The 23,113-nt window shown below is 40.4% G+C and overlaps 1 protein-coding gene across 2 annotated transcripts in view; it reads right to left on the bottom strand.

Moving 5' to 3' along the window:
* The window catches only part of VSTM2L (V-set and transmembrane domain containing 2 like), a 49,239-nt gene that overhangs the window by 25,312 nt on the left and 814 nt on the right, over positions 1-23,113 (bottom strand). For both annotated transcript variants that reach the window (XM_075177650.1, XM_075177649.1), the window contains exon 2: positions 449-618. In XM_075177650.1, the coding sequence (XP_075033751.1) occupies positions 449-618 (170 nt within the window). The remainder of the gene's footprint in view (positions 1-448; positions 619-23,113) is intronic.

Here is a 23,113-nt window from a genome sequence, read left to right as displayed (position 1 = left end):
CCCACTGAACAGTTCTCATCTCCTGGTACCCTTCCCATGTTGGAAGTGTTTTCAGACAATCTAAATGTAGCCTAATATGTCTTGTTGTATTTCTGCATTCTTAAATATATACTGTTGATACTATAAGCCTTATTTCAACTGAGTGATTCCCTTTGTGCTTCCCTTTGTATGTCCTTTTCCCTTTCCCTTTTTTTTCTGTAGCCCATATACCTTTGAAAATGCTGAATAAAAATATTGATGCAAAAAAAAAAAAAAGAGGTATTCATTTCATTGTTTAGCTGTTAAAAGAATAAATAGGACATTTGGAATTTTATGGAGATAAATTTCTCGGTTAAGGTTCTGTCCCTGCTAATAACGTTTTGGGGAAGTGTCTGGGATAATTCATATTTTCAGTGTCTGCACAAGACTACATCAACATTTTACCCACACTTATCTGAAGGACCATTACCTGGTTGTTTGCCCATGCCTCCTTATTCGCCCAATCCTTGTGGGTGCGGATATACCACCACTGAATTTCCAGTGAATAGGGAATGTCACCACTGCCACGGAAGGAACATGCCATTTCTACATCTTCTCCAGGCTGTGCACTAACATCATGTGGTATTTCTGTGAACAGCGCTGTAACACACAAACAGTACTGTAAATGCCTTCAATTGTAAATCACAGTAAAATATAATATATACAGTACAACAATTACCTCTAATTCCCCAGATTAACCAAGTCATATATAAAACTTGCAGGTAAAACGTAGCTGCGGAATCAGTGGCGCTATATAAAGCATTTTAGCATTTTCTTAAGCCTGATTACTTATTGCCCCACCCAACTATTGGACAGCTTGTTTTAAGTATTTATTGCAAGTCATCTCGACTCCCCTACATTAAATCACAATAAAAACTTGCGCTACTCTACACCAAGGTGTGCAACCTATGGGCCCGTCCGTAACTGAGGTCTCCTAATCTGTTTTTGAGGTTCCCCATAATTCATCCTAATGGGTAACACCTCTTTTGGGGTTCCAAAAAATGTCACACTTGTACTTTGAGGTCTCAGCTAAGGTACTAACCTGGAGTCTTACAATCCCACAACCATTTTTTGGATAATCCATGTTACTAAAAACAAAATGCTTGCATCTGTCAAGGTGTAGTCAGAACAAGCAAATCTAACAGTCTGCAAATGTACCCGTCCGGAGGTACAGGGGAAAAAAAGAGGAACCAATGTTTCTAGGTTGATATGTTTAATTGCGCTATAGGGAGACGTATAATGCTACAATTGGGCATACAGAGGTATTTAATGCTTAATAATGGCACACTGAATATATGGTTACCTGTGAGGCAATATCATTAATGGGCAACCAATGGTTCTCCCACTGTTGTGGTCACTGCATTGTCATACACTATCTAAACCTGGGATATAGGATGACATGTGATGCTACATGGATGGTATAAGTGGAATGCTGGATCTGATGTATACAGTACTTGTGCTTTTTGGTATATAGCACACATTAACATTAAACGTTTTTGAAGTACTGAAAAAAACGCCTGTGGCTGTAACCACCTTCTCCTACACAAGAATATGAAGAGATAACTTATTGTATGAATTTATTCCTATTAATGGTGCAGTGCACCTGATGTATATCATTGCAAATGTAAAGAGTGTATTGATTTCTGAGATAGTATGACATTTTGCAGGCAGCTTGTTTCTGCAACAGTTTTAGACAGAAAATCCAATGTTAATTAGCATCTGACCAAGGGAGGGGGGATACATCACCTTGACTAACTGCATTCATATACAGGGGGTGCCCAACCCTTTCTGGACTGTGTTTCTATGTTTGTCCTGTGGAAGTGTCCCCGTGGTGAAGTATACAAATGATTCTTTGTTAAAGTGTAGAATACTGTAATCTGTGTTTAAATTCAAATTTGGATGATGCATTGCTTCCTGTGGCTAGAGTTACCCCCTGATGCTAAATATTGGATGTGATGTCCCAGCTCACACTTAGTGGTGCCAGGATGGAGAGGGGGCTGGATTACCCTTTGCCAACATGTGTGTAAATTCTGTAAACAAAGGGCATTAAAGCCCCATGTAAAGTGTATATCATCTTGTATTTCTTGATGATCATCAGCACTACATACTGATGTGTAGCAGTCCCTGTAAGGGCTACTTATGAGCAAGAAACACAATTCTGCTTACAAGATATTGCATGTTACCTATTACCTGCTGTAATCCTTTTACCCACGTATAAGAGCTAACTCTATTCCATTGCTCGGCTGTCCTGTGTTGAACCCAGTGCCCTGAGTAAATGCTCCACCTGCTACCTGTCACGAATTGCCCCTGACTGCAGTTCTGCATCTCCTCCCTAGGTGCTGCTGTGCCTTCATCTGTTCCTGACTGCAAGCCTTTATTATTAATCCTGGATTCTAATCACCTATGCTTGGCCTTTAAGAGACTGTCTTCCCCAGCAATCGGAGCCAGTCCATCAATTTTCACTGCTGCTGGTCATCCCCCTGTGAAAACTCCTGTGATCTGATCCTTACTTGCTCCCTGGTATTTGACTCCTGCTTGTTCCCAAGTTTTTATCTCCTTTTGTGATCCAGACTCCGGCTTCATATGACCTTGCTCCTGCTTACTCCCTGGCATGGCATTATTGTGGATTTTCTGGCTTTTGACCCCTGGCTTGCCTAACCCTCCTTTTGCCTGATTCTTCCAAGAATCATCTTGTGCCTCCTTGCTAAACCTGGTAATCCAGTCTATTTGTGCCTGCACTTCATCTCTCTGCAAGTAGCTTGTATTTCCATATGTTCCTGCAAATATCCTGCATTACCAAGTGATCATCTCTCTGCAAGTACCCTGTATTTCCTGACAACCTCTACCTGCAGTCATCCTGTTGTGCCAGGTCTCCAGCTCCTCAGCTAAACCTGCTTACTCTGACAAACCTTTACCTACAGTTAAACTGTTGTGCCAGGTATCCAGTACTCCTGTTCTTCAGCTAACCTCGTAATCCTGGGATCCTGTTTCAACTGTTTCTATGTACTTGTGTTAGCAGCCTTACTATTAACTGTATCCCATTCTTACCCGTGTGACCTGTGTTTAAAATAAACTTTGTTTCATTCACATTACTCTCCGTGGTCTTTATATTGGGAATCCTGGCACTACACTGCAGACTTGATCCAAAGTAAGTGGACAGGAGGAACCAGTCACAACTCACCAGCAAAGAGGTGCTACAGCAGCTATACCCAACACCCAAATGTAAGCAGCTACAGGTGCTGGGGAAGGAGCTTAGTGGTGGCAATGGCTACAACTGGTGTGCAGTTGACATTTAGAGGCCTATCTATCAAGCCCTAAACCATGCAGAAACAGGTTTACCCGCAGGGTTTAGGCATTTTTAAGTAAATTTACTATTTCAGAAAAGCCTAATGTAGGCGATATCGGATATATTTCCTGCAAAAGAAAAATTACAACGTAATACTGCAAAACCCATAATACTCAAAGGGCACTGCAGTGTAGGCAAATGTATCAAGCTCCAAAAAGCTTAGCTTATCGGAACCTGACCCCGATGGCGTTAGCCATTCAATCCTTTGGGGAGAGCATCTCAGGTGAGGGATCTTTGGATCTATCTGGTAGCCTTCCCGGTCTCCTCTGTGTTAATTTACGCAAATGACCTCTGCGCATGCGCCACCTGAGGTCGTGCGTGGGCGGTAAAGACTCCGGGTCAGAACCTGGAGTAAACTTTAAAGATAATTCATTGTAAGGCCAGCCTCTTATCAGATGCACTGTCCTGACATTACTTCAACAGTAAATTGCCCTGTTAATTCACGTTTCATCGCTGCGATGACAGATAATTAACGTGGCAAAAATCCAATTGATAATAAATAGGCCCCTTACAGTCGGTGAGTGTTTGGTAAGTGGAGTAACACCAGTAGGCGTGGTCAGTAACGACAGGTTACTGATGCCAAGATAAAGCAGTAAATCCACAGATATACTGTTGAGACAGAAAGGACAGGGTGGCAGAGTAAGCCTGTCCTATCACCCGTCACTGTAGTGTACATGCGAAGCATCTACTGTCATTCTGCAATAAGTATTTCCTTATTTCAAATTATTATTTTTGCTGTATAGCATTTACAGTATGTATATTTTTTTCCCATAGTGTGCACCTTGTTTTATAAGGCCCACTAATATGTAGTTTTTGCTGTAACTGAATGCTAATGTAAAAACACCATGCATGCATTGTGCTAATTTGTTTGGCGGGATCACACTGTAAAAAAACAAATTAGCAGGTTCATATTTCTCATTTTTCCTACACACCTGTTTCCATCTCTCTCTCCCCTTCTCTTTCTCTCCTACCTCCAATTCTCTCCTCTCTCCCCCCTCTTACTCCCCCCGTCTCTAGCTCCTTAGCTGTAGTATTTAGTTTCCCTTCAAGGGCCGCAGCGCACCATCTGTCAACAGAGCCGTAAAAAGCTGATACATGCAGAGGGGGAACAGCCTGCAGCATGGGGAGAAGGGGGAGAGAGATAGTTGGAGAGAGCGATAGGGAGACAGAGAGTGATAGAATGAAAGAGGGAAGTAAAACTGTCTACAGAGGACTAAAGCAAGAGATCAAACATCATATTCTGCAATATCATAAGTAGAGGATGAAGTGACAGAAGCAGATTAATAGTCTTCAGCATGGGGAGGAAAGGAGAAGACAGTGGGTGAAAGTAAAGCAGAGGGGTAGCAGAGTGTACCAAAATAGGGTAGGATTAGAAATGGAGAGGGATAAAGAGATGAAGGCATTGAAGTCTGCAGCAGCAGGAATGAAAGCTGTCTGCACTGAGGGAAGAGAGACAGGAGTTATGTGCAGACTAAAGAAAAGGCTATTAGGGTATATTCTGCCACATGGAAAGGTTGACAAAAGAAGGCACGACCAGAGAAACAGAAAGAAAACCACAGGGGTACAAAGAAAAAAATTAAAAATAGGTCAAAAAATGGAGTAGACAAGATAGCCGAGAAATCACTATGTTTTAGAGCAAGAAAGGAAAGCCATTTACTTTGAGGGTCAAGTTTAAGACGGTTTCCAAACACAATTTGTCCTTATAAAAAAAAAATAAAGAAAATACTTAATATAATATAACAAATCTACTATTATCATTTACAAAAACAGGAGTTCATGAAGGAAACCTATCTTTTTTATACACTAGTAACCTGGTAACCTACTAGAACCTTTCCATGTATAGAAGAACTGGTTACAGAGCATGAGGTAGATACTAAAGTTTCATACAATGCCAAATATCGTAAGGTTTGTTATGATACTGGACTTCAAGCATTCACTTATATTGTCAGTTGAGAAGTACCTGTTACCGACACCGGGGAGGAAGTAATTTTATGGACAGAACCAAATTCACCAGAATGCACCCTAATAATTGAAGAGACCCAGTGCCATCACGGAGGTATTGTAATATGTCGGTATTATGTAAATACCAGGTAATAATTATTATTATAATTGTGTTTTTTGGCTCAGTGATGTCACTAAACCCTTGTGAACTGATAGGCTTCATTCTCAATATTGAGAGATTGGTTCACTGTGTGTATATGCCATGGATATACTTTAATGCCACATGATTATGCTATTTTATTTTTGGAAGGTGACACAATAACAAGGGGAATGCTGGATAAATATAGACAGAAATGAAGCGCATTGTGGAGAGTGACAACAAACCATAAGGGAGATACATATTGTGACAGCGGGAAGAAAGGATGGAGTATATGTAAAATGATCAGAGACAGAATAAAAAAAGAAATGGGAAAAGTCTCAGTTTAGGAGAGGTACTATAAAGAGACTCGACAGACACAAAGCAGCTTTATATAAACAGCACATAAAGGAAAAAAGTCATGAGCAAAAGGTAAGACTGGAGGTTGAGGGGGTGTAAGCATTGTGAGACAGATGGAAGGGAAGATGAAGTATGTGCAGAAGCTGTAACGGTTATTGAGGCAGAGGAGGATAGAGAGAGGAGACTGAGGAAGGTAGACAGGAAGCAAGAAAAAGAAGTAAGGTAAAAGAGAGGGGAGAGCGTGCTTCAGAGCAGCAGCTGGAAGATTGGAAGAGACAGCTACGGAATTACATATCCAGGGAGATTTAGGGGAAAAAAACAATGTGACAGGAGAACAGAGACAGGAGCGGGTGCATGCAGGGACTTCACAAGCTATTACTGAGAGGGACTGTATGCGAGAGGAAGGGATAGAATGAGAAAAAGAAGTAGAGGACAATGTAACAGAGGAACGGGTGAATGGGAAATAAAAATAGATAGGATGTAATTAGAGCGAAGGAGGACAAAGAAAATGTAATTTTTGTCAGCACTGGTCACAATCTTAGCGGCGCAGACTCCAATAAACTTGCTTTCCCCATATATCTAATTGCTAATTCTGTTTATGCATCATACATACCAATAATAGCTTAATGGCAAGTACGAGTTATGAAGTCTCTAGAGAAAGATTTTGTTCCCAAGTCCTTTCACTCAAGGTTGGCAAATAGTTGCCATGGGTGCTAGTTTATCCAGAATAGAGGCTTAATTGTTTTGAGTTTTTGTTAAAGATGCTTGCAGAGCTACTGGGGAAAAAAAAGGGAGCAGTGACAGAGCAAAACCAGTGGTAAAGCATCAAAGCGCTCCAGATATGCTCCTAAATTCTTTTCACGCAAATGGAATTCTAAACAAATGCTCGTAGGACCTAGGCCCTTTTTACTTAGATCAATACTGCCTTATTTTTTCCATGCTCTTGGACACAGTATGGGGGATGGCCTATGGCCTTTTTGAAAATAAAAAAAATAAACATCCATCCAGACCAAAACAGGCTTTTTATTCCCTATTGAAAAATGCTGTTGACAAGTGAAGAAAATAGATGAAGCAAATCAAACTGAATAGAAAGACAGAATATATCTATGAGGTTGAAGAAAAAGATTTAGAAGACAATTTGAACATTAGATGTATATTAAGCAATGGGATAATTTGCTGAGCGAATGTGCCGTAGGGGAGCTTGAAGCCAATTGGCGTCCTTGTATTAGATGAATTTCCTCTGCCACATGTAGGGTCTCAGTCACTGGTAACTAATTAGCATAATTCTGGCATTCTCTCACATTAGTAAGATATCAAGAGTGTCTATATACCCACCGGCAACAGACAAGGAGGTAAGTGGCGAGTGCATGAGAGATGATAGAGCCATGAAAAGGAAATAAAGGTTAGAGGTAGAAAGATAGGAAGAAAAGGAAGGGAAATAAGCACAAAAAAAAGAGTCATAATGAGAAATCCCTCACACTGTTCATTAAGAACATTAGTTGTATAAAGATAAAAGCATCTCTCCGGTTTAGCTGTCTCTCAGTGTCCTGCTGTTATGACCTCTGTGTTAGGGCATTATCTTCAAGCCACCTTCTAATGAGCCCCCCTCCCTATATGAAATACATAACCCCCGACAGGAGCTTGAGTCTGATAACCCCCTTATCAGTACTCCGCAAATGAGCCATCACAAGTTCATTAGGTTGCAGCGTCTCCTTAATAGCCTGCTAATTAATATTTAGCTGTCTAATTAGCTTGCAGTGCCCAGATGTGCTTTTTATAGACAGCCTGGACTTACCATTCCTAATTAACCCCCACAGCTCTGATATTATCTATGTTACAACGCTTTAGATAGATAGATAGATAGATAGATAGATAGAACTTTAGTTTACAAGAATAATTAACCAATTGATACTACAATGTCTTCCTCTATAAAGGTGTCATAATATTCCACTCCTCTTTCCTTCATTTTTTTCTTTTTATTTATTCATTGTAATAACCAGGACTAAATTGCCAGCAGTGGTGGAGAGAGGAGGGTTTACCAATTATTGCGATTACACTGGACTAATAAAATAGTAAACTAAGTAGGGAACAGTGTATATACTATCCTCTCGTCACCAGTGAATTTGCTTCTGTAATGTCCATTAGCCACCAGTTAAGTTGGTCTATAATGTCCTTTCCCCACCTTTTAAATGGCTCTGTAGTATCAACTAGCCACAAGTGAATTGGGTCTGTGTTTATGTGAATTTTATTTTGTAACATTAATGATTAGGTGGTAAATGTATCAAGCTGAGAGTTTTCTGGCGGGTTTGAAAAGTGGAGATGTTGCCTATAGCAACCAATCAGATTCTAGCTAGCATTTTGTAGAATGTAAAAAAGAAATAACAACTAGAATCTGATTGGTTTTTCAAACCCGCCGGAAAACTCTCAGCTTGATACATTTACCCCTAGGTCTGCAATGTATTCTACCCAAAATTAACTGACTTTCTGGCTCCGTAACCACAAGATAATTCTGTTTCTATTTCCCAGTAGCTACCAGTGAATATGTCTGTATTCACTAGACACTAGAGAATTGAGTATGTGATGTCCACTAGTCGGCAATAAATTGATTCTGCATTGAAAACTAGCCAACAATTAATTGGATCTGTAAGTCATCTATCTAGCAGAAATGTGAGTCAGCAACATCCACCAGCCACTAGTGGATGAGGTCTGTATTGCCTACTAGATATCTATATTTATTCTAGTCGTTGTGGTTATTTTGCTGTATAATGGGTCTTTTGTGATATAATGTGTGGGCTCACTTGTGGGCTTAATGTGTTAGAGCACAGTTTGGTATAATCTGTGAAATGGGGAGAAAGTAAAACAAGGCATAAGGGAAGAGGTGTCAGGGTGCATTTTGTCAACTTTGGCTTGAGTTCCAAAACTACTAGTCCCACCACTGGGGGCAGACATGAGGCATGGTGGTAGCAGACAGTTGTGGATCCAGGTGGGTTATATACAAGGCAGGGGACAGAGGGCATATATGGCAGACAATGGGGTAGATAGAAGACAAACATGAGAGATAAAGTGAGTTTGAAATCACTAGTGCAGATAAACTGGGTACTGGTGATTTGAAACTTGCTGATGTAGGTCAATGGTGCATCAATCATATGCAAAGGATTGCCACTCCCTCCGTTACCGTGCTAGAGAGTGTTTCCAACCAACTGTAAAATCCAAAAGTGTCCTGTAATTACTTAATATACACTTTGGGGTTTTTTTCTATTTTAGTTATAAAAATAAGTCTGTAAATGGTGGACTCCTTTGAATTGTCATTTTCAAGTTCCATTTGAGACAGGCTGTTTATTAACTACCCTGGTGCTCATTGAAGAATAGATTATTTTTAGTGAAGACTGGTGACTGGACAATGCACACACGTTACTCTGGAAGTTGGCACAATGTCCACAATAGTATTTCTTTAGATCTGCCTGTGTTCCATGAGGGATCCTTAACAAATTATCAACAGCTAAGGATCAATTTGACAACTAGCGTTAAGTGTCCAGTTAGGTATTATTTTTTAAAATGTAAAGGGCATGTCTGGTTTCAGATACACATGATCATATTAAAATGTGATGTCTGGTCCCCTTACCTGGACAGTGGTGTCCCTTTCATGGCACCGATCACCTTGCACCCAGGATACCATTGCACAAATGAACCTCTAATTTTCAGAGCTGTGCACAGTAGAACGATTCCTCCCTGTAAAAATGCCACAGCCAATGCTGGATCCTTCTGAGTCAGAACATTCTATTTGTAGCTCATACTGATGCTGATAACTATCACTGAATCTGTTGTGTTACACTTGGTAGATGGTCGTTAAGTAGGGTAGAAGAAGGGAAAGGCAACTTATGGTGAGGACGCAGTGTGATTAGTCGAATAAATACCAAAATACAGAACAGGGTCTGTTGCAATGTTACACTAGGAAACTAGGCAGAGAAGAGGTTAAGCATGCAAGGTACTACTGAGGCATGGCAGATTGGTGCCCACCCGTGCATGTACATGCCCTTCTACAGCTCACATTAAATTCTGACAGCCCCATAGATTTCCTGCTAATGTGAGCTGGAGGTATAGGTTGTGGGTCATGGTTTGCAGGTTTTAGTGTCAGTGAGAGGGATTTACGGGGGTGGCTGAGTTCTCCCCTGTGCTGGTCGGCACAGTGCCTGCTTTATAGACCATACGCAAGAAAGTAGCAGGGCTTGGAAACCATTGCAGACATGGCTATTGCTAGCGTGGTCAGATAGGCTTGTGTATGCCTCTTTCTGCAAATAACCATACAAAATTATATAGTGCTATATTTTAATGCAGCCCAGTAGCAATTATGCAATGAAATATACTAGCCCGTGTAGCTTTCTATTTTGCAAAATAATTTTCTATCAGCAGAAAAACTCTTCTCATTGCAAGCTCCACCCCATACCCGAGAAACCCCATGTTCAGCCTGTCAATGGCACAAGCCAGCAGAGTCATTATGATTGACATTGCTGGCTTGCTTAGCTCTGATGAGGACAGCAGCACTTCAGTGACCGCGGACACATAGTAACAGCTCAATTTTACCTCATACCTCAGTGGTGTTACTTGTCCTTAGTGAACTGACAGGCTGCATGCTGCATTCTTCATAATATTGTTATGGCTCACAAAATGGCTGCCTCCACTGAGTGTAGGGGACAGATATACTTTAAGTGGGATGTTGACCTTCAGAATTTTTCAAGATTCTGCAAATTAACTTAACTGATCCTTACTATAAAAAGCTAAGAAAAAAAACAAAGTAATAATACATAATATCATACAAAATTTAGCAACCAGTAATTCACGTCTATAAATCAAAGCCAAAAGAGGGACAATCTGATTGAATGAGGGACAGATCAATTTGGCAACCATCTAGTTTGCCGGGTTTTTTTGGGTTGGTTTTTGTTGTTGTTTTATTTTGGCAGTGGGGCTAATAGTTTTTGGTGGGGCTGTGGGACCAGCCACAATCCATCATTGGCTGCGGATCCGCCTCCCCTTGTCTCTCTCCTCCCTCCCCATGTCACATGGGATGCGCACCTTGTGACAGGTGCCGTCCCATGTGTGAAGATCAGCGGGCACAGATGAAACAAGGTAAGTGTTGTGTGTGTGTTTGTGTGTGTGTGTGTGTGTGTGTGTGTGATGTCAGTAAAGTGTCTGTGTGATGTCAGTAAAGTGTGTGTGAGATGTCAGTAAAGTGTGTGTGTGATGTCAATATAATGTGTGTGTGTGGAGCATGTCAATATAATAAAATGCAATATAAAGTGAGGTTTGTTTTTTTGTTGCATTATTTATTTTTATTATTTATAATGATAAAGTATCGCTGGATTAAGCAACACTAAAATAGCCTTTTTTTATATTGATACATATATATTGTACTGAAAACCACCCTTTAGGGCTGGGCCGCTACTTATGGGCCAGTGCTGTGTGCTTGCCCCCCCCGGGCTAAAGTCTGCCAGCCAGCCCCTGGGGAGGTTGTTTTTTGTTTATATTTTGTAAGTGAGACTATTTCATGGATCACCTTTTCAAAATGTGTTCCCTCCTTCAAGAAATCCTTTTTGTTTTTAAAGATGGATGCCTGGACTCTATGGATACTTTGTATATATTATATATAATGTTTCTATAATATCATCTGCCTCTTCCCCGTGTTCAAATCCTTAACTCTTTACTGTTATTTGTTCCTTCCTGAAACGTTTTGTCATGCACCATCTTAGTAGCCCTTCTCTGACTATTTTCTATTTTATTAATGTCTTTTTGGCAATAGGTCCTCTACAATTTTACACAGTACTCAATGTGAGGTCTTACCAGTGACCTATAACATGACAATATAATCTCACTTCCTGCTGCTAATACATCTTACTATACAATCAAGTGTTCTGCAGGCTGTTCCCGCTGCCTGACTGTACTGCTTATTCACCATAAGGTCCCTTTCCACCACCATTCACTTTATATTCTGTTTTTGGATTTTTGTGTCCTACATGCAAATAACTGTGATGTTTTTTAAGAATTCTAGGGTAACAAAATCCTTGTATCATTTGCAAAAAGGCACACCTTCCCTTGTACACCACAAGTAATCGTAATAACACTAATGAATGCATTAATAAAACTATCCATGAGGTATTCCACTGGTTACCAGACCTTCACCTGGGATTACACCACAACGCTTGGTTTCCTGTCTTTTAGCCAAACATTTAACTATTCCACTAATGTTAAGGCAAATCCAAGAAAATTTAGGGATATATTTACTAAACTGCGGTTTGAAAAAATGGAGATGTTGTCTATAGCAACCAATCAAATTCTAGCTGTCATTTTGTAGAATGTACTAAATAAGTGACAGCTAGAATGTGATAGGTTGCTATAGGCAACATCTCCACTTTTTCAAACCCACAGTTTAGTAAATAGACTCCTTAGTTTCTGAATTAAATGATTGGATACTGTATCAAATGCCATTACAAAGTCTAACTAAGCTATATTGTTTGATCCACACTGATCTACCACTTTAGTTATTGAGTAAAAAAAAATCCAGGAGATTTGTTTGACGTGGTCTCCATGGTGGCTTGGATCTTGTCACTTGTTTGACACTAAATAGTCAATATACTGTTTAAGTGATTCCTGTAGTTCCATTAGTTTTCCTACTATTGATGTGAGATTCACAGGTCTATAGTTGTCATATTGTTGCCTACAGCTTTTTGTGTGCAGCTTTTTGTGGAAATACAGTGTTCATTCTCTAGTCACCTGGAATTATTCCTATCAGCAGCTAATTGGTTAAACACTCATTCATGGTTCCGCAAGTACTTTTAGCTCTTTTGGATTTATACCATCTGCAGGGGCGCGCGGAGGATTTTTTCGGGGGGGGTTTCCTCCGCCCCCGAAAAAAAAATAATTCCTAGAGACCTGCCGCACATGGGCCCGCGCATGCGCGGCAGCTCCGTTTCGGCTGCACTGTAGTATACAGCAGCCGAGGCGCTGTCAAAGAAGCGTCCACGGCAGTGCTGTATACAATACAGCACCGCCACAGACGCTACTTAGACAGCGCTGCGGCTTCTGTATACTACAGTGCCGAAATGTAGGGCACTGTTTAGCGGAGGGGGGGGGGTGTCTGGAGACCCAGAAACCCCCCCTGCGTGCGCCACTGATCTGGGCCTATTGACTTATCTACGTATAATTTTGAGAATTCAAGTAAACCTCTTCTGTAGTAAATAGATTTGTTTCAGTTGACCCCATTGAATTTTCAGCAGTAAATAGAGCAAAAATATTTATTTAGGCAATCTGCAATTTCTTTGTGACCTTTAACGTATCTACGCCCTTCAGTTTGTAGCGTTGCTTTCCCTTCTTTTGGAGTTTTCCCTTTTACTTATGTAAAGCATTTTATGTCACCCTTTTTACTGACTGTGCAATATCTTCTTCTGTTTCTGCTTTAGTGGATTTTTATTGTGCGTTTAGCCTTTTTTTAGACTAGCTTTTATATGCTTTTTTTATCCTCTTCTGTGTCTGTATATTTCTTAGATGTAGTTTTCTTAGCACTTATAAAAACCACCGCTTTGGCACAAAGTTCTACTGCATTTAAAAATGCATTTTTCAGTTTATTCCACCGTTCCTGCATTCAATCTATCGATTCCAACCTCTGTTGGAGATTCACATTTGATTTCACATTTGACTAAAATCAATCTCTTTAGAATTTAAAACCTTTGTTTTGGAGCAAATCTGTTTTGCTTCTGCCTTTATTAAACTACTCTAACCAATGGTCCCTGGACCCCAGGTTGTCTCCTACAGACACTAATCTACTTTGAACCAGGCCTATCAACGCTAGTTTCTGATTGGTTACTATGTGTGATGGCACAATACGACTCTGCACCTATATTAATAAATAAAACCCATTATTACCTAGAAACAGTTCCATGTTTGAATTTCCCATGATCTAACTAGGTAACCTTCCTCTGTTCTATTATCTCCTGTCCCATCCACCTGTAACTTCACTTAACAAAACATAACTTGACATAAAGATTGCCTTTCAGTTCAGCATCCCAAACATGGCTGGTTACCAACTGCCGCATATATTCAACAAAATACCTCAGTACTTGACATTTTTATTGGTGCACTAAAAGCTGCAAACCAGAGAATATTGTCAGATTGTGACATCAGTGCTTGCACACTAGATTTTTGCCTGATAGAAGCATTACAATGATCATATCCAGCGATCTATAAAGAGATACATAACAATTATGATATCTTTTCTCCCTTTGTACAAAATACTTACAATGGGTCTTGTCTGGAGGGCTCCACAATGTCATGCTTACTTATAAATGCCTGTCATCTGCACACGGCTGCAACCTAAACAGATATCTGAACAGACAACATGTAGCTAAACATATGCTACATTTACAATGCTTCAGAGCGATATAGTTTGTTCTAAATTGACCTTTTTTATACCCAACTGCTCGATGGTTACCAACTTCTGGGCGGGTATGAAATAGTCACGAAAAATAATAGGCGTAAAACATTCCTTTTACTCAGGGCCACCAAATTTCAGAGCCCTGTTACAGCAGCTTCTTGGGGCCCCTTCCAGAGCCACTGAAGGAGCATGTCCAAACCAAGCTAGTGGCTCCTCCCTCAGACAGGCCCGCCCCCTCTGTACTTTGCTCCTGCTCCTCCTCTCTTGGCGCCCCTGCCTTTACAGGAACATGCTGGCTATGCAGCTGAGGAACTTTCAGCTTTCCACACTATAGCTTTGAATGATCGCATTGGATTAGTGTCACAGGTTCTTGAGCTAACATTTTAATAATGCCATAGGCGCAGTAGCATGTGCGTAACTCCCAGAGAAGTAGGGATAGCACCGATTTTTGCGGGGGGGGGGGCGCCGATTTTGACAAAGTGCCTAGGGCGTCATGGACCCTAGCACCGGCCCTGGGTGTGCCTTCCAAGAAACTTTACGGGGGTCCCTTAAAACATTTGCTATGGGGTCAACAAATTTCTAATTTTGCCTCTGCACAGCAGCAAGTACTAGAGAGGAAACAGATCAATTTTATAGCTGTTTTTTTTTTTTTCAACAATGATAACTCAGACTATACTAGTAATGTTAGACACTTAAACTGAGGCTTTATAAATGTTATCTGTAACTTCAGGTTTATCAGATAGCAGATAATACTAGAAGATATAGCTTAGATGAAAACATATCTGTAGCCTTTCTGAAGGCTGCATTCTCCTCTGCCGTGATCTTTTATAAGTACTATGTTACCTGTTCCTTTACGTGTTCTTATATTACACAAGTACACATGTACCTGGGCCCTTATAATATATTATATTATATATATTGGCATACTTTACAGTGACTGTGTCATGCACAACGGCTACGCATATGTGGTCTGTATATACAATATACATGTTCAATTACATCCGGAATAGTCACTGAGAATGTACAGTTAGTGTATTGTGCAAGTGATTCCCCAACCTCTCTCTGCTACTCTCCCCCCACCTGCCAGCCCATTGTCTGTACACTGTTGCAGATTCATGGTAATAAAATATTAATAGGGGATTTTCAGTACACAGTCTGTCTACCTCTCTCGGCTGAGCCAGATCCTTCGTACAATAAACGCAAGCCCCACAGAGGGTCTGATTAACATGCTGGCGGCATTACAGAAGCCCATACAGGAATCTGATTATGAGTGCAGATCAGATGTAGATAGGAGAAGACCGCACTGCCTTTCATTAACCCACTCGCCGCCAAACAACTGTGCAACACTTTTAATAAAGTCTGTAGCTTTCCTGATAATCTCTATTTCAGAGATATATTAGGTAGAAACATAACATTGCATCATTATGCGCTACATTCAGAAGATCATAGGACACTAGATAGGAACACAGCACTGTCTCATTCATTGCCAATAATCTGCAGTCAGCAGATCAATAAACATTAGATAGAAGCCCAGCAGTATCCGATTGTCTCCTGATAACCTGCAGTCAGGAGATTATTACAAAAACATCTGCCACAGTCTGATCCTGTCCTGATGATCTGTAGTCAGGAGATCACTGGACATCAGATAGAAACCCAGCACTGTCCGATCCTGTCCTGATAATCTACAGTCAGGAGATCACTGGACATTAGATAAAAACCCAGCACTGTCTGATCCTGTCCTGATAATCTGCAGTCAGGAGATCACTGGACATTAGATAGAAACCCAGCACTGTCTGATCCTGTCCTGATAATCTGCAGTCAGGAGATCACTGGACATCAGATAGAAACCCAGCACTGTCTGATCCTGTCCTGATAATCTGCAGTCAGGAGATCACTGGACATTAGATAGAAACCCAGCACTCTCTGATCCTGTCCTGGTGATCTGTAGTCAGGAGATCACTGGACATCAGATAGAAATCCAGCACTGCCTGATCCTGTCTTGATGATCTGCACAATTTGACTGGACATATAAACATATAAATCCAGCATTGTCTGATCATGTCCACATAATCTTTACTCAAAAGATCACTAGAGACTAGATAGAAACCCAGCACTGTCTGATCCTGTCCTGATAATCTGTAGTCAGGCGATCACTGGACATTAGATAGAAACCCAGCACTGTCTGATCCTGTCCTGATAATCTGTAGTCAGGAGATCATTGGACATCAGATAGAAACCCAGCACTGTCTGATCCTGTCCTGATAATCTGCAGTCAGGAGATCACTGGACATTAGATAGAAACCCAGCACTGTCTGATCCTGTCCTGATAATCTGCAGTCAGGAGATCACTGGACATTAGATAGTAACCCAGCACTGCCTGATCCTGTCCTGATAATCTGTACTCAAGAGATCACTGGACATTATATAGTAACCCAGCACTGTCTGATCCTGTCCTGATGATCTGCAGTCAGGAGATCACTGGACATCAGATAGAAACCCAGCACTGTCCGATCCTGTCCTGATAATCTACAGTCGGGAGATCATAGGACATTAGATAGAAACCCAGCACTGTCTGATCCTGTCCTGGTGATCTGTAGTCAGGAGATCACTGGACATTAGATAGAAACCCAGCACTGTCCGATCCTGTCCTGATAATCTACAGTCGGGAGATCATAGGACATTAGATAGAAACCCAGCACTCTCTGATCCTGTCCTGGTGATCTGTAGTCAGGAGATCACTGGACATCAGATAGAAACCCAGCACTGCCTGATCCTGTCTTGATGATCTGCACAATTTGACTGGACATATAAACATATAAATCCAGCATTGTCTGATCATGTCCACATAATCTTTACTCAAAAGATCACTAGAGACTAGATAGAAACCCAGCACTGTCTGATCCTGTCCTGATAATCTGTAGTCAGGCGATCACTGGACATTAGATAGAAACCCAGCACTGTCTGATCCTGTCCTGATAATCTGTAGTCAGGAGATCATTGGACATCAGATAGAAACCCAGCACTGTCTGATCCTGTCCTGATAATCTGCAGTCAGGAGATCACTGGACATCAGATAGAAACCCAGCAATGTCTGATCCTGTCCTGATAATCTGCAGTCAGGAGATCACTGGACATCAGATAGAAACCCAGCACTGTGATCCTGTCCTGATAATCTGTAGTCAGGAGATCATTGGACATCAGATAGGAACCCAGCACTGATTGATACTGTCCTGATAATCTGCAGTCAGGAGATCACTGGACATTAGATAGAAACCCAGCACTGTCTGATCCTGTCCTGATAATATTTAGTTGGGAGATCACAAGATCATAACTCATTCATCACCAACAAACCTCCTTCCAACAATATGCACAAGTGATTTTTATTGATGATAGCAATTAAGGTCGCAGTACACCAAGCAAGTGATATGATTTTGACCCTTTATTGTAGCAGGAATTTAATGGACCAAGCAGGGTAGAACCTAGAAATACTGGACCCCTCCCTGGCTGTGTTCCAGACTTGATTTGACCACACATCTAGTTCAGCTGTGTATTCATATAAACAGCAAAGCTCCAAGTATTTTACAATAAACAAGAACGTTTCTCAAGAATTGATTCGAATACACAGCAAGTCCCTCAACACTCACTTTCGGGTCTATTTATAATAGATTGATGATAACATGCATTTTCTATCGCTGCTTATCGCAGCCAGTCTTCTGTGCATGTTCATATGCGTAACACGGCTTTGCTGGTTCATACATACACAGTTCCACTTTCAATTAAAAATAAGTAATAAATGGAAAAACTAATTATTTGAATGGAATCAAAATAGAAATAAAAATTATTTCTTTGAATAATAAAAAATGTTTCCTGTACTGAGCCACTGCTAGTGTTATCCTGAGATGGCAACAGCAATAGGAGGACAGAAGACTTGCTGACCATACCTAGCAATAGCTAGCACTGGCCTTGGGACTTTGATAGATAGGTAGTAGAACCAATAAAGGGGGGCTTCAGGGGCAAACGCAAGATTTGTAGAGGGGGGTTTCCACACCATGCTGCCATTGGGCATGACCAGCATGCATAGGGGCCTGGCTATAATTTTAGACAGTGCTTGGCTGCTCTCCAACTCTTCCTATCCCTATAATATACATGGACAATGCTGCGTGCGCTAATGTTAGGTGCGCGCAGCTGTCCCTTTTCAAGCAGAGCCGTGTGAAGCAGGGGCAGGGTCCAGCCACCTCAATTATACAGTGCCCATGCTTGGGGGGTTCCAGGCACTAGGAAACCCCCCCTCAGTTTGCCTATGGGCTTTTATCACCTGTCAAGGTCATATTTTTATTTCTGAACCCGGAAGGTTTGGGTCCCATTAAAGCTGTGGGACCTGGGCTACCAACCTCAAATGTCCCTATTATAATCCACCACTGTCCGGGACAAACACCATTCAGGACTCATGCCTGGTACTTTGGCAAGTGTCCATTCTCATGCTGTAAAAGCATTTCAAATGCTGCCAGTTTTGATGGTGGAAGCTGTTAGATTACTGTGATAGGCATGATATAAACTTGACTTGTGACATGTGATATTTGTCAGCAGCCAGTGAACTTTGTCACAAGAAGGTAAACAATATTTAATGCCTTTCCCTTGTCAGAATTAGCTTTCTATTCTCAGAAAGTCATTCAGAAGTTGCACACTGCCATATTCACTGACTTTAATCAATACATTGCCCAGCGGGGAGTTGTGTACACTACATTCTCTTATAAAAAGCAGGACGTCAGTCGAACATTTCCATCACCACAGTGTTTTCGCTGCTCTCAATATACACAGCACATTAACGCCCAGTTTGAGAGAGCATTATGCCAGCTCAGTCAGTAAACGTTGAGATTATAAAGCTGGGGATTGGGTATTACCCATTTATCAATTCAAATATAGAAATAGATAGAGTTTTAAAACAAGTTTTTTGTTGTAAGTTTCACTCCATGGAATCAGCAACACATTTTGGGAAAACAAGCAATGTAAGATGACCAGGAAAATGGATAAATTATAATGTATGGGTAAATTTACCATTATGTGTACTCTATCTGAGTGACAAATCAGAGGTCCAGGGGGGTTTTCTCTAGTGTCTGATGCTGTCCAGCAGCCTGAAAGTCTTTTTAGCAATCAGCCTTTGACTACTATTATATTAACCAATGGAAAACAACCTGCTCTGTTATACAATCATAGGTTGCTTTCTATTGGTTATTATCAAAGCAGCCACCAGAGGGAGCGTTAGGTAGCCATATTTGGTGAGTAAAGGGGGAAGCGATGTACTAATTAGGCACAACAGTGGGAGCTATGTATCAATGAGCAGAACATAGGAGGAACTGTGTACTAAATAAGCAAAACAGGGGAAGATGTGTACTTCTTAGTGAATTGAAAGGCTGCATTTTCATGAATATTGATCGGGACGCAAAAAGACTGCCTACAGTGAGGTTGATGCAGAGTGTACTGTGCCAATTTGTGTAATGTATCTTGCATAAAATTACTCTGTGCATGCCTATAAAAGTGGCTACATACATATGCGCCTATGCAGATTTGCATAGCTATGGCACTTACTCCCACTTGCGCCTGGAGAGGCGGGATGGGGGGAGAGAACGTAGACCTAGTATAGTAATTGGCTGCTATCAAATTGACCATAGTTTCTCTCTCTCTCTCTGTGTATGTTAGTGAATTTAGACTGTAAGCTCCAATGGGGCAGGGACTAATGTGAATGAGTTCTCTGTACAGCGCTGCGGAATTAGTGGCGCTATATAAATAAATGGTGATGATGATGATTTTTTAAGTTTTATTGATGCCTAATTATGAATATGAATTTTGCAAATACAACAAATAGTTATATACATGGTGGTAAATGTATGTGACGTATGCTTGGTGTAACTGGGCACATGTGCTACTGATGCAGACATGCACATCTTGCAGCTTCATATAATCCTGCAATTGTGACTTTTTTTAGTTAAATCAATTTGTGGCACAATTATGTACAACTCTGAATCAGCCCCACTGTGTCTAGTTGCTGTTTAAAAATTCTGGGACACCAAGACCAATATACAATCGAAACATTGGACCTGAATGGGACATAAAGAAAACAGGTGAAGCTTATGAGAAACGTATTTTGGAACACAGATACATAAAACAAAAACCATCTTTAGTGAAAATAGGGCTATATTATAGCTCAGGGGCTGCAAATTATGATGGAGAGGAAAGCATAATGACTACATTTATTGTTATTTTATCATTGAAAGTGTCTTTAAACGTGTACCCCAACCTTCTCTCATACACATACGTTAACATTTTCTCATTTAAACTTTTCTTACCATCCTCTGTGCTGTTGCCTTGGACTATCATCCAAACAGGCACAAGAAAGACTATTATTCAAGTCCAGAATTTCACCCATTAAGGAGCAGAAGGGCCTGGGCCACTGCTCAAACCTAACGTGCACTATCCCAACCTTTACAGATCAAACTTCTATCACTACCCGTTCTACTCTCTATCTCACAATCTTTCTATCTCTTAATGTATCCCCCCCCCCCCCCCACACACACACACACACTCTCTTTTCTTACTTACTTGTCATTCTATCTTTTCCTTAATAAACTGATGTGATTTACTAATAGGTACAAAACTGCAGTAACACTATAAAACTAGTTTGCTTAACTTAGTGTGAATTATATTTGTTTTCCCCACTACACCAATGTACATTTCTCTCTCCCATGCTCGTCTATAAGCGACCTATCCCTTGTACTCTCACACGTCTTAATCTGCCTGCAGCTTCTATCACATCATACATCTTCTCCAGAGGTGTAAAGGACACAACGACATAGTATGCGCTGCCAATCTGTAGTCCATACAAAGTCACCCTCCGAATGTTGGACAAACTAGTGAGATCCCTACTCCACCTGACTATTTACGGCCGCAGATTATATGCTGCCAGACTTGAATGCCATCAATACCTTTTCTTTTTTTCCATTACTGAACTAATTTTGTCATTCCCATTCTCAATTCACTTTACCTTAAATAGACCAATTATATAAATTGATTTGTGTTAATGAGGCTAGCATATACTATAGTGCTGCCTACGTGAGCCCTCTCTCATATACACCCTATATATTCTATTTCACAATATTATATATTTACAGAGGCTCATAGATAATGGTTAATCCTTTTCTTGAGATATATCTAGGCTCTTCCCTTATATACATAAGCTGAGCTCACCCTTCTTCTCTCTCTCACACATTTTTATCTTCTGAACAATTGCTGCAATTACACCCAGAGTCACTTTATGCATATTGCAATCGTGTGCAGTAATCCATTATGCAGCTGTGGTAACACATGGGCTTATGTGTACGTATAGATAGATAGATAGATAGATAGATAGATAGATAGATAGGCGCATGCAGGATTTTTAAGGGGGGGTTTCCCCCCCACCCCCCCAAAAAAAAAAGCGAGAGCGTGCTGTATACAATACAGCACCTCCGCGGACGCTTCTTTGACAGTGCCGCGGCTGCTATATAGTACAGTGCCGCTATGTAGGGGCACTTCTTTAGCAGAGGAGGGGGGTTTCTGGAGATCCAGGAAACCCCCCTGCGTGCGCCCCTGAGATAGATAGATAGATAGATAGATAGATAGATAGATAGATAGATAGATAGATAGATAACCATTATCACAACTGTTAACACATTGCCATTAATATCATTATAAAGTTTACCATACTATATCATCCATCACTACACCTTTTGATTCCATAACAGTATCCATCAAAGTAAAGCTAAAATACCACTGAAATCAGTTACGATATATATTTTATTTACACAACTGGTATCAATCACGATGACTTTCATAATCAACATAATGTTTCAAATTAGAAAGCACTATGACAGTTTTGATCACACTACAAGAACCACTCAATATAAACTGTAGCTTACCATTTATACATAATACAATCTCTATCAGTCCATCAATGCCAATCACCACAAGTTATACTACTCCTAATATCAATCATTGTACTCTGTAACACAGTACCCATAACATTCACTGGATTTTGTGCCAGGATATAAATAAATATATACATCACCATTACTATCGTTTCTCTGATAGTGAACATTTACCACATTATCCATTTTAATACTATATTGTTATCCTGCCACCAACATCGAGCAGCATGATATATTTTTCAAGCCAATCATTACAAATTTATTTTACCACTCCAAAATGACTAGGATGCCAAACGTCTTGCCATAAAGATCAATAATCACATTTTTAAGACACCACCTAACCAGATTGTATAACCTTAACAGGGTGATGCTCATCACCCCAATGAATATGTGACCCCATTAGTTTAAATTATCACAATATTGATCACTTCACCAATTAAGCTCAATCTTATTAGTTAATCAATTGTAACAATTGTTTTGTTACAGCCAAAATTGATCATCTCAATGTGTATCAGGCTCCCATCAATTCAGTATCTGATATATCCCAAGCCAAATACATATTATTCTATATAAGTATTGTTTTGCTACTTCCCAAATTCTCACTTATAGGTACAATATCATGAAACAATATAAGAATTATTACAAAACTGCAACCAACGCAGTTAGCATGCCCTAAAAGATATCACCATTTTCAATCATGATATAAAACCCTTTAGGCTTTTTCATGTACATATTTTGCATAACTAAATATCGAATTCTGTATCGCAGCAGCCCTAGTACAAATCCCACCACCACCACTCACACTACCACTAAGTGAAATCACCTCCTCCCTTTAGATAACCAGAAACATGTTGGGACCATTCACATTTATTGTATGTCTTTTCGGCTTTCTAACCCCGTTACTTTTAAAACAGTAATCATGCATGGAT

Source organism: Mixophyes fleayi, chromosome 6 (genome assembly GCF_038048845.1).
Source record: "Mixophyes fleayi isolate aMixFle1 chromosome 6, aMixFle1.hap1, whole genome shotgun sequence".
Classification (NCBI taxonomy): Eukaryota; Metazoa; Chordata; class Amphibia; order Anura; family Limnodynastidae; genus Mixophyes; species Mixophyes fleayi.
The sequence above is the reverse complement of the archived record's forward strand: the minus strand, read 5'-3'. Positions and strand labels throughout refer to the sequence as shown.